Raw genomic sequence first — 17,305 nt, forward strand, 5'->3', positions numbered from 1 at the left:
CATGCGGTAAACTCAGGGATCGTCACTTCAAGTCCTAGAGACAATCATCCCGGGGCTTTTCAGCAGCTAAGTACCATGGCAGTGTCCAGAAAGATGACATCGCTGTGCCCGATGAACTTAAGGACACTACACGCTGACCCTGTCGGTGCTCTGGTCTCAAGCTCTAGAGGCAGCAAGGTCAACAGAGTCGTCCCCCAGCTCACCGTCCTTTAGAGCCGTGGAATTTGTAAATGCTGTGGAGAGTCCTAGAAATGTCTGCAGTAGTATAGCATCACGGTTAACTTTACAGAATGCAGCCAGGTCCTGGAATGAGGCCAGGGGCCCAGAAGAGAAGGGGTGCGTGCCCCTCCTCCACTTCCAATCCACGTGTGGCTTCTCCACATGGCACTCCCACGGTTCAGAAGTGAACCGATTGTTGCTGAGTCTAGTGGTTCTCTCCTCCTTACTGTCTCAGCTTGGCTTTTAATTTGGGGGGGGGTGGTACCTGAATCCGAACACCCACTCCCCCACTCTCCCTCAGACATTCTGTTCTCCCTGGCTGCTGAACTTTGTGGGTTTCTCCTTTCTCCCTGGAACCGCTTCCTCCCTCCTCTCTGTGCTCTGGAAACGTGGGTCTCAGGGGGTCTTCAATGGTTTGCTTCACACTTGTCCTCTCAGAGAGGTTATCTGTATACTTCCCAGGCCTGACTATTCACCTGTATTCAGCTGGCCTCAGTACCTTAATTCTGTAAATATTTATTGTACACATATTTAATCATTAATTCCCCAAATATGTGAGTTCCTATCATGTGCCAAGCATTACTCACATACTGGAGATACAAAGAAAAAAGTCTCCACCCACCCCAAGACACACTACTGGTAGAGATAGGGAAGTAAATCGGAGTAAGACGCCTGATCATGGTGAGTGCCATGAAAGAGACCCCAGGGGCTGTAAGAAGAGAGAGGGGATCAGAGCCGACCGGGAGGCTGCAACAGGCTTCCCAGAGGAGGTGATATTTGAAAGGAACACTGAAGGGTGAACAGGAGTTAGGCAAGCAAACCCTGTGTGTGTGTGTGCTGGGGGTGCGGAAGTTTGTTTTAGGCAGAGCACAGGGCAGAAGCGAGGGCAAGCGGTGAGAAACACTGGGGCTCCGATACACTCCAACTAGCTGAGCGGGGTTAACCAAAGGCTGCGCATGGGGCTGGGTGAGGACACGTGGCTAAAACGTAGGAAGGGTTCTGGGTAATGAGTGTTAACTACCTTGAAAGCCACGAAGGGCTTCTGAAGGAGTTTGGTGGAGTGAAACGGTCAGATTTGTGCTGTCAAAGAGATCACTCCGGGGGATGACTCGTGGCTCCGGGAGGGGAGAGGGAGTTGTGGCAAGACTCCAGGTGCAAGCTAAGTGATGACGAGCTAAGGCAGAGGGATGGAGACAGGGGATGACGGCTTTCTACCTGCAAGTGAAGCCAAGACGTTCTGGCTTGGGTCTTTGGGCAGGTGATGGTGCTTTTCATTCGGGGAGGGAGGGAGGAGGAGAAGCCAATTTAGCAAAGAAATGGAAGACTTCACATGCCCGTGGAGTGTGCAGGTGGAGATGTCCAGTAGGCAGAGGATGTTTGGGTCTGGAGCCCAGGAGAGAGGGAGTCCGGTCTGTAACCCAGATCTGGCTGCTGGAGCTGACGGCAGGGTGAACGGGAGGGACTGGGGGTCACCTGCTGGCATGACAGAGCCTTGAGAAACAACAGTGAGCAAGCGGAGAGGTGCTCAATAAGGACAATGCCCTGATTCTGGCCATGGCACTCACACAGCTGGATTTAAAGATCGTCTTCTGTCTCCTCCTCCCTTCTCTCTCCTTTCTCCCTTCCACAGTACACACTGCAATAAGACGGATTTTTCTAGAACACTGTCCTGCCTTTACTACCAGCTAAACTACATTTCACAGCCTCCTATGTCAAAACCCAAATCTGTTGTCAGGTTTATTTATTTATTTATTTTTAATATTTTATTTATTTACTTGACAGAGACACAGCGAGAGTGGGAACACAAGCAGGGGGAGTGGGAGAGGGAGAAGCAGACCTCCTGCTGAGCAGGGAGCCCAATGTGGGACTCGATCCCAGGACCCCGGGATCATGACCTGAGCTGAAGGCAGATGCTTAATGACTGAGCCACCCAGGCGCCCCTGTTGTCAGGTTTAAACACCCCTCCCTCTATTACAGGTGCAGCACGATTTCCCGGCTCTCACTCGCACCCGGCCCTGCTTCAGCTGGAGTGGGGGGCTCCTCAAGGTATTCCTTTCCAGGGCCTCTTTATCACCTCCATGCCTGCACCACTCCTGCTGGTCCTCTGCTTGGGGATAAGCTGCCTCATCTCAGCTCACCCAATCCTGTCTGTCCTCCTAGGCCCTGAAACCACACAGTACCAGGCCACACTGACGGCGCTCTTATGCTCTGGGTGCTCAGGCCAATGTTTTGTTGTTCCCGGATGTTATCTAATTCAGGTATATCTGCCCAAGCTCCCTGAAGCTGTTTGCAGAATCATTAGGGGAAAGGACATGTTTTTCACTTCTCTGGTGCCCACAAAGAGTACCCACCAGTCTTGCTCAGAGAGTCTCAAGTAACGACTGACCGACTCTGACCCCAGAGCCAAGTGAGGACCACAAGTGGGTGGTGACAGAGAGCACTAAGCGGCTGCCGGGTGGGGAGATGAACCATGAGAGCACAAGGCAAAAGAAATATAAAGGAATACACTGAAACAAGACTTGAACATTATATTGGAATGCTTATCTACCAGAAACATCTACTGCAGAAGAGAGAGACAGAATGACTCAGCCACCGACATCAGCCAGCCTCTCTCACCAGCCACCCACATAATGGCAGGGATGGAGGCTCTGCATGGGCCCCACTCTCTGGACTAGCTAGTGACAGCAACACAGACCGATGCTGAGCCCTCACACAGCACCACCCCTCAAGAAGCAACGGTCAGTGCAAGACAGACTATACTGGGTCCTTTTCACTCTGGAAGGGACAGTGTTATGAACTGAAATCTGCCCACCCCCCAAATTCACAGGTTGAAGTTCCTAACCCCCACTGTGACTAGATTTGGAGACAGGGCCTTTCAGGAGGTAATTAAGGTTAAACAAGATCATAAGGGTGGGACCCTAATCCAATAGGACTGGTGTCCTTATAAGAAGAGACACCAAGGGCATGCACATTCTGGGAAAAGGCCATGTTGAGGACAGAGTGAGAAGGTTGTCATCTGCAAGCCAGGGAGAGTCCTCTCCAAAAACCAACCCTGCCAGCACCTTGATCTTGGACTTCTAGCCTCCAGAACAGTAAGAAAAGAATTTTCTGTTGTTTAGTCCACGTAGTCTGATATTCTGTTGTGGCAGCAATTCATCTTCACTGGAATTGACACATATTCTGGTTCTAGGTCTGCTGCTTTTAAACAGCACCACCATCTGTGGGTTTACAGAAGTTTGGTCTACTGACCAGGGTTCCAGCTAACAGTGCATCAGATCATGAGGTCACTTATAACAAAGTGCGCACGGGATGCACCGACCCTCTCACATATCACACAACCTGGGAGCTGCCCGCTTGCCAGACTAATGAGACAGCCAGATGCAGGAGCAAGAGAAATGCCAGTTTGGAGTGGATGCCCTCCAAAGGATGGCACTGTGGGTTCCAGCTGCAGTATAAACCCTAAATCAACAATGACTTTCTGGGAGCTGTGTCCCCAGCAGGAAGAAGACATGGGTCTTGGAAATTAGAGGTAGGAGGGGAAGTGGCTCTGATCACCCTCTCACCCAGTGACCCACTTGGGAATCTGCGCTTCCTGTCCCTAAAACTAGATTCCATGGGTTTAGAGAGCTCACCTCCCAGGAGGGTAACACTTCCATTGGGGACGAGATAAGAAGGCCATTACATTTTAAGTTATAGCTGTTGCCCAGTCATTTTGGGCTCTTGTGCCAAAAGAGCAGCAGACCAGGAGAAAAATCGTTATCATCGCAGGATTAAGCAACTGTAATCCTCAGGAAAAGGTATAGCTAGGGGGACAAAAAGTAGGAGGGAAAAACATGTGCGGCACGAGGGCATCTCCTGGCACTCCCATGCCCCGGTTTTTACGCTAAATGGACAAGGGCAGCAGACACAGCCTGAGAGAGCATGGTGACCGGGGACTCAGACCTCACAGGGATGAGGCTCTGTGTCACTTCACCAAGCATGTCTTCCAGCCAACGGTGGAATGGGAAGTAGAAGAGGGAGATGATGACCAGTGTGGCCTGGAGACCAGCTTCAGCAGAAGGGGATGAAGTGTGTCCTAACCTTCCTCTTGAAGGTTTCTCCTGGGGAAAGAGTGTCACCGAGTCTTGGAGGAGCTGCCCCAAGAACTTATGTAAACCAAGAAGATGCCAACAGCACAAGGCGTGGTTGCTTTGGTCCGCTGCCCAGATCTCCGACCTCCCCAGGACTGAAGTGCTCCATCTTCCTGCTGAGGGGGATTGTTGGCAGCTGACAGTTCTCCAGGGACACCGCCTCCGTGGATGGTGTGCATCCAAGGACAGCTAGTCGTGACCCAAGACCTGCAATCTGCACCCAGTGACTGGCTGGTGCAGGTTTCAAGTTTCAGTTCCTTGGCCACATTTGGTGCAATCTGGAAAGGCTCTCCTCAGCTCCACAGCTCCCTGTCAGGCTGGCTCAGACCCTCTTCATAACGGTGTTCAAGCCTCCCCGTGTCCTTCACCACCACTCCCCCCAAAGATGCTGATCCCGGGGCGCCTGGGTGGCTCAGTTGGTTAAGCGACTGCCTTCGGCTCAGGTCATGATCCTGAAGTCCCGGGATCGAGTCCCCGCATCGGGCTCCCTGCTCAGCAGGGGGTCTGCTTCTCCCTCTGCCCTCTTCCCTCTCGTGCTCTCTGTCTCTCATTCTCTCTGTCTCAAATAAATAAATAAAATCTTTAAAAAAAAAAAAAAAAAAAAAGATGCTGATCCTGACAGTGTTCCCTGAGAAACTTCATGCATGAAAATGTCCCTGGGGATGCCAAGCTGAGCAATACAACTTCTCTGGCTTGCTCATGAGCATGAGATCCATAGCTATCTAATGGGGAGTCCCAGGTATTCTGAAGGTACCTCAGTCAATATATTTCCCCCAGATCTGCTCTTTTGATATTGGTGAAATGGTGCTGTCATCAATCTATCCCATTATCTAAGCCAGAAACCTCAGAATCACACCCTATTTCTTTCTCTCCCTCACAGCTCTGCCCATTCTACCTGGAAAATATTTATATTCACCATGACTTCATTTTTTGGACACTGGTCATTCTGAGTTCTTATACTTTTCATTCTTCCTTCTCTTTCCTTGAAGGATCCAGGTCCTCCTCTTGCTACACACATACGTTCATCTTGGATGTAATTCTCTTAAAGAACTCACTTAGCACCTAGTCAACCCTACAAAGTTGACTCCATGATCTACACCTCCAGCTCTGACCTCCCTAAGAGAGAGGTCTGTCCTCCACATTTAACTATATCACAGGTATCTTTGTTGTATATTCCAGAGTCATCTCAAGTTCAAATACATCCATAGGGAACAACCTGTGTTTCTCTTTTTCACCTGTTGACTCAGCCCATTAATAAGGGACCCCTTTTTCCACCCCAGATATAAACTCTCGGACCCATATCTCCAAGGGGACACCTGGGATGTCACACTTGATTTCACTTTTCCAGACCACCATGAGGCCTGCAGACCTAATTCTCACACCCGGTGAAGGCAGGAGATAGGGAGATGGCACGAGAGAACAGTACCTCTCTCATACCCCAGAGGGTAAAGAAGATGGACATAAGAAATGAAGAGCCCAGGGTGCTGGATTGCAGAGTGCCAGAGCAAGATCAGGTAGGAGGTTTGGGCTGACATACAGTAACCCTTGAAAGACAAGTGTGCTATTACAGTGTTTGAATACAGCAGTTTTTGTAGATAAATGTGCAATATTTCCTGGTATTGATGACAAGGCTAAGAAAACACAGCCTTTGATTCATTGGTTATTCCCCTGAAACTTTCTTATCTTCACATTCTCTCCATTTCAACCAAGGAAAGTCGAGAAGTTTTACATCTGATCTTCACTCCAGAGCACATGATAATAAGCATTTTAACAGGAAGACACTGTGGCTTTTACAAGATTATAAGAACAGATAAATATCACGTCTTGTTAACTAGGTTGGTGTTTCTCTAAGAAATAATGTTCATCTAATGGAAGTGGAACAAGAATGTCCAGTTTGACCAGTCTTTCAGCAGCAAGTTTTCTTTTTTTACTTAAAAAAAAAAAAACCTAAGAAAAGCCACTGTCAGAGACCCCTATCCTATAGGGGATAGAGACGTCGCATTATCCACACTGCAATGCACGGGAGTAAAACGTACTCTCGGCCACACGGACAGCCGGAGAGGCGAAGTGTGCTGAGGCCACTGAGTATTTCTGCATTTCCAGTAACGATTCTGCTGCTTACCTGCTGTCTCTGTTGTCTCACTTGTGCAAACTGAGAGAGCATCAGCTGCCGGTCAAGCAGCTCCATCCTCTGCTGTCTCTGGATGTCTACTGTGGCCCCCATCCCAATCCTGGCTTCGGTGGCAGGTTCTGCAGATGAGAAGATGGGCTCAAGTGTCCAAGAAAAGAACTGTGCCACCCACTTGGGAATGCAGAGCACCTGGTGGAGTCGGAACACTTGGCTGTTGTAGCAGATGCCTGATGCCTGAAAGAGGAAAGTCCAACGGGATTGTTTCCCTGTAACCGTGTTCAAGAACATATTAACACAGAAATCAATAACCACAAAGTACTTCAGATGGCATTTTCTTTCATTTTAGCATTGCTGCATGGTAACCAAAACTCCTGCCCAGCTGCACAGTTGTAAGGAGTACAAGTCAACAAAAATTTACTCAGGAAACAAATTTGTTTTTTATAAAGTTAGGAGAGACGGCGAAGTTCTAACCACTTCACGCTCAAGGGACTGACAAAATATTTAAAAAACAATATTTTCTTTAAGAAAAAAAGCCATACAAGATTTGATTATCAAAACACTTTCATGCTGACCTAACTCTGTGGTTACTCTTTATTGGCAGATGGCCATCAGAGAGAGATACTGGAAGAAAACAACTTTAACGGCCAATGATGCAATCCAGCCATATAATAAATTTATCAGAAAATAAAAACAGTCTACAATTTACATAGTGTTCTAATACATTTTTCAAGTACTGATTTTTCTAGTTTTAAAATCCTTGCCAATAGTAATTCACAATTCTATTTACAAGCAAGCCTATTTTTCATCTTTAAGGTAATTTATATGGTAATAGACATCTAAAGACTGGTTTTCTAGGTTAAAGTGAGTATGGCTATTCCTTTGTAAAAAAAAAATCTTTAATTTTTTTTTTTTTAAGATTTTATTTATTTATTTGACAGAGACAGAGACAGCGAGAGCAGGAACACAGGCAGGGGGAGTGGGAGAGGGAGAAGCAGACTTCCCGCTGAGCAGGGAGCCCAATGTGGGGCTCGATCCCAGGACCCTGGGATCACGACCTGAGCCGAAGGCAGCCGCTTAACAACTGAGCCACCCAGGAGCCCCCAAAAATCTTTAATTTTGTGAATTTGATTCTTAGGATAAGTTATTCGTACCAAATTAGAACATATTTGACAATGTGCTAATAGGAGAAAAGTACACTTTAACTGTTTTAATAAAATGTAAATCAATTAATTAGGCAAGAGTTTGTTGAGCATCCAATATACCCTGAACATTGTTCCAGGCACTTAGAGGACAGTAGAAGACAAGATCAACAAGGCCCTGCCCTTGTAGAGGTAACAGTGGTCAGTATGGAGAATACGGAGTGAGTGAGCAAACACGTAAAACAATTCCAGGTCAGTTCTGTGAAGGAAACAAAATAAAGTGGCCTGGAGCAGGGACCGTCTATAGGTCAGGAGTCAGGGAAGCTTTGGAGGAAGTGACATTTGAGCAAAGCTCTTCAGGATAATGGGGCGCCAGTGATTTGAAGACCTGGAGGAAGAACATCTGAGGCAGTGCCAATAGCCAATGCAATGCAGCAGTGGGCCCGGGAGCATCTAGCAGAGATCTTAGTGGGGTATCTAGTGGGCAGTCAGATATACAGACCTGGAGCTCCAGGGAAAACTCAGCAGAGGTAAGGATCTGGGGATCGGGGCACTGATGGCGGTTAGAGCAATGGGACTAGATAACGGCAAGGGCGCAGGACGAACAACAGAAGGGAGAAGAGAACTTAAGATTCAACCAAGCAATATTCTGTGCGTGAACGGAGTGGGAGAAGCCAGTGAAGTCATCTGGCAGTGCTGCCAGGGGACAGGAGGAACGGGCTTAGTGTCAGCGAAGCCCAGGGAACGGTGTCTCAGGCTGGGAACAGCCACGGTGAAACATGCAGCTCCGTGTTCAACCAGGCCAGGGAGGAAAATGACCCCCGGATCTGGCAGCATGGAGGCCTTTGATGACTTTACAAGAACAGTTTTGGTGCAGTGGTAGGAGTGAAAGACAGACTGGGGCAGAGGGAAGAGTAAATGCACAGGAGTTTTGGTCTCAAATAATTTCTATGCCACTTCTCTCAAAAACGGTACTGAAGAACAAAGAAAATGAGAACAGAAACAAATTCCACATTCAGTGAAACGAGAAAGCATCTGTAATCCTGAACCACAAAATGGAAAACACGCTGAGTAATTAGAAATCACTTGGCGCAGGGGAAGAAAGATAAATCCAAGTGCTGGCAAGGTCCCCGAGGACTCAGCCAGGCTCAGGGATTAGGGGCACAGGGCCTGCGGAAGGCAGGAGTGATGCAGGGCACTACTCACCTCAGTAGGAAGCAACCCCAATTCCTGCTCACACCCAGCGGAGCCCATACCCACCCTCTCTCCTCCACAGGGAGATGGTAAAGGCTCTGCAGGGCGGGAACCAAAGAGGCTCCTGAAGTGGGCAGAGCTGGCTCAGAGGGGAGGCCTGGGGCTCTGCCCCTGAGATTCCACCCAGATAGAGAAGGTCTCATAGAGTGTAGGTCTCATAGAGCTTCCAGAAGAAGACAAAGGAGCGAGTACGGAGAGAACAGGACTCCGTTTCAAGAGATAATAGTTAAGAGTTTTCCAGAATTAATAAAGAATATAAATCCCAGATTGAAAATGCAAGAGTCCCAAAAAGGATAACAAAATGAAATTTATATCTAGAGGCATTGTCGTGAAACAAAGAAGTCCTTAAAAGTTACCAGAGATAAAAGAGACTGCCTAGAAAGGAAAAACAATTAACTATCTGCAGAACAGCGAACTGTTAAAAAGAAAATTTTAAAACTATAAAAAAAGGGCACATTCAAAAAGCAAACGATCCTAGTAATAAAGGCATCACATCCATGAATGGGAAGATGCAAAACTGTTAATATACAAATTTTCATCAAATTAAGATACAAATTCAATATAATTCAAAATAAAATCTTAATAGCTTTTTGTTGTTGTTGTTAGAACTTAAATGCCAACCTAAAATGCATTTGGAACATTTAAAGTTGAAGTTCTAGAAACATAATGTTGGGAGAAAGAAGCCAGACAAAAAATGCGTACATTATATGATTCCATTTTTGTAAGTGGATCGATCTGAACGATCTATGTAACTATGTATCTATCTATCTCAAGTGGGAAAACCATGGAGCGAAGCATGAGGGTGACGACCTCTGTCCTGGGAGAGCAGTCCCGGGAGGGAGGGGCGCTCAGAGGCTGGCAGTACTCTGCCCTGCATGGCATTTTATGGGTGTGTTCACTTTATAGTGACTTGTTTGGTTTCATGACATTTATAGTTCATGAACACTTGGGTGTGTTACACATACAATAAAAAGATTTAAAAAAATAAAGGATCCAGAATGGCCAAAGTAATTTTAAAGAAACATAATAAGGCTTATCAGCTTTCAGGATATGATAAAGTTTGAGTAATTAAAATAGTGTGGTCTTTATGTAGAGCTACTCGAAGCAACCTAAAGAACAAGCGCAGAGAAAGAGGCTTCGGAGGACAAGGGCACGTGGTGCACAGTGGACATGGTAAGTCAGAGGGAGCTCTACATGAGGATAAAGACAGCACACACCCCCCTTCCATATGTAAACTCCCACTGGATTTACACCATATGTAAACTCCCCACGGATTAAGGAAATAAATAATTCACTGAACTTTAAATCTTTCTGCACAAAATACAGAAGGCACATCTTTTTGACACTGGGATGGGAAGGATTTTTAAATAAGGACCAGAAAGCACAAACTATAAAAGAAAACATACATTTACTTTACAATCTAAAAGCTACAAGTATGCCAAAAATTACCGTAAGTGAAGTCAAAGGACAAGTAAGAGCCTAGAAAGGTCCTTAGAATCCTTGCAGTAAACAAAGGTAGTGTTCAAAATACATAGGGAAACTATAATTTTATCAGAGAAAGACAATCAACCCAACTTAAAAAGCAGGTGAAAAGGCAATTTCAGAAGAGGAAATTCAAAAGGCCAACAAACACTAAGATGTTTATTCTCACTTGTTTTTAGGGAAATGCAATGTTAAATATAATAATAATTAGAAAAAATGGAAAAGTCTGGGATCACGTTTTGGTGAGGACGAGAACGGAGAACGCTCACAGTTCTGAGGGAAAGTAAAGTGGTATATAAGCTCTCTGGAGAGCCATGTGGCAATATCTAAGCAGAGCTGAAGCCCTGCTTTAGGGAATACTCAACTGCAGCGCTGTATGTAACAACTAGGAAATGGAAACAAAGTGTCCCCAGGACAGGAATGGCTAAAGACTGGTTTATTCATCCAAGGGAACACTAAGTCAGCAGTTTAGTGTTAAGGTTATTTTTTAATGTATCATACACCGTATCCATTTTTTTTAAAAGATTCCCAAACACAAGATTAATAGTATATACTATTTATGGGCACAAACTTATGTAGTAAGTACAGAACCATGGAGCATGGTTTTCTTCTACAGCAGGATGGGGGAAACAGAGGCGAGGTGCAGGGGGCAGCACGATCTGTGTGTGCGTACAATTTTTTTTTTAATAAAGAAAGAGATAGGAAGTAATTATGGCAAAAACGTAACAAATTGGAGGCAAGGAATTAGAAATTCCTTTTCTGAAGATCTGGGTAGGAAGGAAAACAGAAAATGAGGCTGTATTGCATTGGTTTTGCTTAAGAGCAGAATGTTGTTATACACATAACAAAATATGAAAATAATTGATCAAAATAGAACTGTGAGATTTGAATTAAGTAAATTGAATTAAGTAAAAAATTTAAAATTTTTGGTGTTTAGTTTCAAAGCCTCAACCACGATTGTGAATTTGCCGACTTCTCCCTTTAGTTCCCTTTAAACTTCTTGTATGTAGTCGGAAACTGTTATTAGGCATGCATACTTATAACTGACCCTTTCTTCATAACAAAGTATCCCTCTTTGTTTTTAGGATTACTCATATAGAAATCTATTTTGTCTGATTAATGTGGCCATTTCACCTTTCTGTTTCCATGATATATCTTTATCTTTTGACTTTCAGCTTTTTTTGTGTCTGTGTTTAAAGTGTGTCTTTTTTTTTTTTTTTTAAAGATTTTATTCATTTATTTGACAGAGAGAGAGAGGGAGAGGGAGAAGCAGGCTCCCCGCTGAGCAAGGAGCCCTATGTGGGGCTCGATCCCGGAATCCCGGGATCATGACCTGAGCCGAAGGCAGATGCTCAACCATCTGAGCCACCTAGGCACCCCTAAAGTGTGTCTTATAGATTGCATATAGCAGTTTCTGGCTTTTAATTCCAGACTGACAATCTCCGCCTTTTGACTGGAGTGTTTAGCTCTTCAGACTTAATGGGCTTACTCTGATATAGGTGGATTTTGCTATTTGGTTTCTGTTTGTCTCATCTGTTTTTTTTTTGTTCTTTGTTCCTTCTTTCCAATTTTCTTTTGTGTTAAACCAATAGTTTTAGTATTTCATTTTAATTTGTTTACTGGGTTTTGTTTTGTTTTTAGCAATACCTCACTGCATATTTTTCTTGTGTTTGCTCTAGGGATTACAATATCCATCTTTAACTTACCATATGTGCTTAGAGTTAATACTGAATTATTTCAAGTAAAATATAGGAAACTTGCAAGAATACAGTCCCACTTAACATCACCCCCATCCAATGGTACTTTATATATTATACCCATATACTTATAATCTTAGCAATATGGTGTTATTTTTGCTTTACATAATCGTATGTCTTTTTAAAGAAATTAGGAAAAAATAATGAAAATGCATAGTTGTTGCCTCTACTTAGGGAGTTCACAATTTAGCAGGGGTTCTTAATTTGGAGGGTGGGGGATAAGGGTAGACATGGGCAGGAGGTGAAAATCTTTAGCTTTCATCAATTCCTTGAAAGAACCTATGACCTACTCCCCCACCATCATGTATACACTAATCAAAATCATGTATTCAGTTTTAGTAGGACCAACATGTGAACAATTAGGATAATTTACAACCCCTGTAATAAACAAATATACTACTGCAAATTCTGGCAGGGATAAAACAGGGCTTTTGTGCTCATTTGCTTGAATTTCATCCTAAGGGTTCACTTCCTATTTGAATGTATGCTTTGGAAGAGGAAGAACTGTGGCTGGTTTGATCAGTTTGGCTTCTGCATCTAGAACAGTGCCTGCCACACAGTAAGAATCCATTAAGTCTTTGCTGGGAAAATGGCAAATGAATCTAAAAAAAAAAAAATACATTATTTTAGATTCCTTTAAAGAAAACTGGGAAGTTGCCAAGAGACACATTTTTGGTGCTAACTTATACTTTCCCATATGACACAAAGGCAGAGCTCACCTGTCCATGCCTCTGGTACACCAGCATGACCCCAAGTTGTCAACTAACTAAAGTGCTATTCATAAATGTTAGGTATTCATAAAGGACTGAAATATGAAGAGCTTAAACAGTTTGGTTTCCTATAAATATTTGATAATCGTCACCTTATTCTATGACAAGATGGAATAACAATGACTGCATTAAATTCTCCCTGAATTATAACTCATTACTACCAAGAGCTTTGAGAGAGTATCACTTATTATTATTATTACATTTATACATTACTTTTAACTTTAATTTTCATTATCTCAGAAACCTTTCATGTATTGGGACTTCTGAATGAGAGTTTTCTTGAAACCCCCAGTTCGTGAAAAAAGAGGCTTTAAAAATAGACCATATGCTCAGATTTGCATGTCAAGAGGCCAGGGGAAACACTAAGGGAGGGGCTCCTGTTGCCCTCAGAGCGGGAAGCCCAAGGTTAAGCTTACAGGCCCAATGACAAGGGACAAAGCAGTAGCACTGGTCTTGGGAAGGCCAGGAGTGAGATCCAGAATGACCAGATACAGTGAAATGAAACAAGCGGCATGTCTCTGGGAAAGCCAGCTAGAGCCAGAATCAGAGCATTCAAGCACCAGAAATCAGGAACCCCGGCCCAGGAAAAGAAACCCAGAGGTCAGGACACCAGAGAGCAATCTAGGCCACATGCAGTTGAAAGCCTACCCCAAAGAGCCAGGCCACAGCCCTGGGTTAGTGCTAGGAGCTCCCCATAAGCCAACAGAAGCTGTTACCTCATAAATCTGAGAATGTAAAACAACAGGAAATTGTTTTCCTTAGGCCATTAATAAACATGGACGTCAATTACACACTTACTCTGATTTTTCAGATTATTAGTCCTTTTAGAAAGGGAATCATGAAATAACACTCATCAGGCAAATAAAGAATTTATTCTGCTGGGTAGAAAATAGGTGAAACCCTCTTGCTTATAGAGAGTAAACCTCAGTGTCCTCTGGTCCTGCTTAACATTAGCATGTAACCACGGCAGACAAAGGTGAGAAACCATGACCGGGCAATGACACCCAGGTGTTTGGTGATGTCTTTGTGCAGGCAAGTGTGGCTGAACAAAAATCTGCATGCCAAACTGCACTGCCAGGGTCCTGGAAACCATGGTGCCAACATTCAGAAACCTATCACCTAATACGACAATAGGAAAAACCCAAGGGGAGAAAGTGCTGCCTCGGCAAGACAGGGATAAGCCAAGGGAACAAACATCCCTATCATGCAGACTTCATATGTACTCAAGTCCCTAGGAAACCAGACTGAGGCTTTTCACCCAATGTTTATTCTTTCAACATATACTTACTCAACATTTATCATGTGCCAGGCTGTGTTCTAAATGCTGGGGTATAGCAGGGAGCAAAACAAAGAAAATCCTTGCTCTTAACAGACCTTACATTTACATATTCCTTTTCTTCACTAAAAATGCTAAAGAAAGAAAGAAGAAACTTCGGAATTACTTTTTTTTTTTCCCACCCAGAGACTATGTATGCAAATTAGAGATGCCTAAAGTTATTTCTGCCATTTGTGATTAATTATGAAATGATTATTCTCTTCATAACAGATAAAATCATGTGGCTTTAGCACTCATCGAAAGAGTCTTGCAATCTCGTTCTTTGTTAAGTGCAAAAATGATTCAGATGAACTTCCTATAGCTCTCATTTTTTACTATCATCTTGAATTATCTAATTAAAGCACTGGATATCCTGATTCTTGGGAGGTTACACTGGAATAAGGACAAAATTAATTAGACTGATCACAGATTATTTTTTAGGAGGCTACTCTAAACTTTTCCTTTTGGAAAATCATGTATCAGGATTATCAGGTTAAGTGCGTAAAGCAGAAAACTATGAATAACAATGGCTTAAATACAACCAAAGTTTATTCTCCCTCATGTTATAAAAGCTCTAACCATCTTAGCTGCATTCCAGGCAGCAGAGGGAAGACAATAAAGAAGGTCCGAAGGACAAAAGGCTACTTTAAGGAGCCTTACCAGAAGTCCCACCAATATGTGGGTTTACAGCTCACTGGACAGGATGCCAGGATTTAGTGTGATGGCTATATCTAGACGCAAAGGAAATGTGATCTTTTAGTTGGAGGCACTCCTGCCCCAAATAAGATGAAAGTTCTGCTACTAAGGAAATGATACACAAGGAGACAGCTAGCGTCTCTAGCACATGGAAAAAGCCTTAATCAGGTGTGTAAATGTAAATACTTTTTAGTATTCCTTTTAACAAGGAGACCATCTCCCTTTAAAATTATATTCACTTTCATAAACTGATTCAAGAAACTAAGATTAAAGAGAAAATAGGCTTATACTGAAATTTGTTTCTTACACTGTTCTAAAAATAAATGTGAAGATGTAGAATGACTTATGCACTTATGGACTCAAAGGTGAAAAACTCAATGCTTTCTTAGGCAAGAACAAGACAAGGATATCCACTTGTATTCAACATTGTATTAGAGGTCTTAGCTAGTGCCGTAAGGAAAAAAAATAGGCACAGAATAGAAAAAAGTAAAACATATAAACAAAACGTATTTCCTGAGGACATGATCATTAGAAAACCCTAAGGAATCCACAAAAAAGCTACCAAAAATTATAAACAAAGATAGTAAAATTGCAGGACACAATAGCAATATACATAGATTAACTGCATTATATACCAGCAACAAACAATTGGGATAAAAACTATAAAAACAACTCCATTTAAAATACTATCAAAACCCACAAATACTGAGGAATATATTTAATAAAAGAAATGCAAGGCCCATACACTGAAAATTTAAAAACTGTAAAGGGGAATTAAAGACTTGATAAATAAATGTGGAAATACACCATGTTCATGGATTGGAAGACCCAATATTATTAAAATGCTTATATTAGTTATCTATTATTGAATAACAAATTACTCAAAACTTAGTGGCTTAAAACAATAAGCACTGGTTATACACACAGTTTATATAAAGGGTCAGAAATCTGATGGCAGCTTTGTTGGGTGGCTGCTGTTCCTGGTCTTTCACCAGGTTGTAGTCAAGGTATCAGCCTACCTTCGCTCATATGAAGTTTGACTGGACTAGACGAACTAGAGGATCAGCTTCCAAGGTGGCTCAAAAAAACAACTGGCAAGTTACTGCTGACACACTGCCATGTGGACCTCTCCATATCGCTGCTTCCCTGTCCTTGGGACATGGCAGCTGGTTTCCCCCAGAACAAATGATCTGAGAGGGAGCAAGATGGAAGCATCTGTGTCTTTTATGACCTGCTCTTTGGAGTCACACACCATCATCTCTGCCATAGTGAATTGCTAAGTATAGCTTACACTCTAGAAGGGGAAATTAAACTCCATTTCTTGAATTATAAAAGGATTTGTGGGCATATTTTAAAATCTTCACAATGGCAATTCTCCCCAATTGGGCTATAGTTTCAATGGAATCCCAAATAAAATCTTAACTCCTTTTTTTTTTTTTTTGGAAGAAATTATAAGCTGATTTAAAAATGCATATAGAAAGTCAATGTTTCAAAAATAGCTAAGCCTGTTTTGAAAAAAAGAACAATACTGGAAAACTTATACTACCCGATTTCAACTTAACATAAAGCAAAAGTACTTAAGACAGTACGGTGCTGGCATAAGGAGAGACATGTAAATCACTGGGATATAAAAGAAAGTCATGAAATAGACCCACACTAGTCAGCTGATTTTCGACAAAGGTGCCAAGGTAATGAAAGGAGCAATGAGTCTCTTCAATAAATGATGATGGAATGATGCTAGATATCTGTAGAAAGAAAATAAATCTCAATCCTTACCTCACAAGAATTATTCAGATGGGATCTTAAACTTAAATGTAATAGCAAAAACTATTACATTCTAGAAGAAAATACAGAATAAAATCTTTGTGGCACTGGATTAGCAAAGATTTCTTAAATTAGACATCAAAAGCAGAAACTATTTTAAAAATTGAAAACTGAATTAATCAAGATTAAAAACTTTTGTTCACTGAAAGACATAGTTCAGAAAACAAGGAGGCAAGCCACAGACTCAGATAACTTTTTTACAAAAATATCCAACAAAGGGCTTATGTCCAGAATATAAAAATAATTCCTTTAACTCAATAATAAGACAAATTTGTAACCCAATGAAAAAGTATGTAAAATATCTGAACAAATACCTCACAAAGGAAGCTATACAAATGGCCAGCAGGCACAAGAAAAGATGTTCGAACCACTAGGCATTAGAGAAATGCAAAATAAAGCTCCAAGGTATCACTACATGCCAACCAGAATGACTGAAGTTAAAAATGACTGACAAGGCTAGTGTAAGGAAGGATGTGGACTGACTGGAACTCAGGTATTGATGGTGGAAATGGAAAATGGTACAGCCACTTGGTAGAATCATATTGTATTACTTTATAATGTTAAACATACATCTATCATATGACTCAG

At 42.8% G+C, this 17,305-nt stretch overlaps 1 protein-coding gene across 1 annotated transcript in view; it reads right to left on the bottom strand.

Annotated features, from left to right (window-relative positions):
• Window positions 1-17,305, bottom strand: part of UBAC2 (UBA domain containing 2) — a 177,584-nt gene that overhangs the window by 34,906 nt on the left and 125,373 nt on the right. The window contains exons 7-8 of the mRNA XM_044913525.1: window positions 6,472-6,714; window positions 1,693-1,695 (exon numbers count right to left, since the gene is read on the bottom strand). Coding sequence (XP_044769460.1) covers window positions 1,693-1,695; window positions 6,472-6,714 — 246 coding nt within the window. The remainder of the gene's footprint in view (window positions 1-1,692; window positions 1,696-6,471; window positions 6,715-17,305) is intronic.

This window comes from Neomonachus schauinslandi, chromosome 3, assembly GCF_002201575.2.
Source record: "Neomonachus schauinslandi chromosome 3, ASM220157v2, whole genome shotgun sequence".
Classification (NCBI taxonomy): domain Eukaryota; kingdom Metazoa; phylum Chordata; class Mammalia; order Carnivora; family Phocidae; genus Neomonachus; species Neomonachus schauinslandi.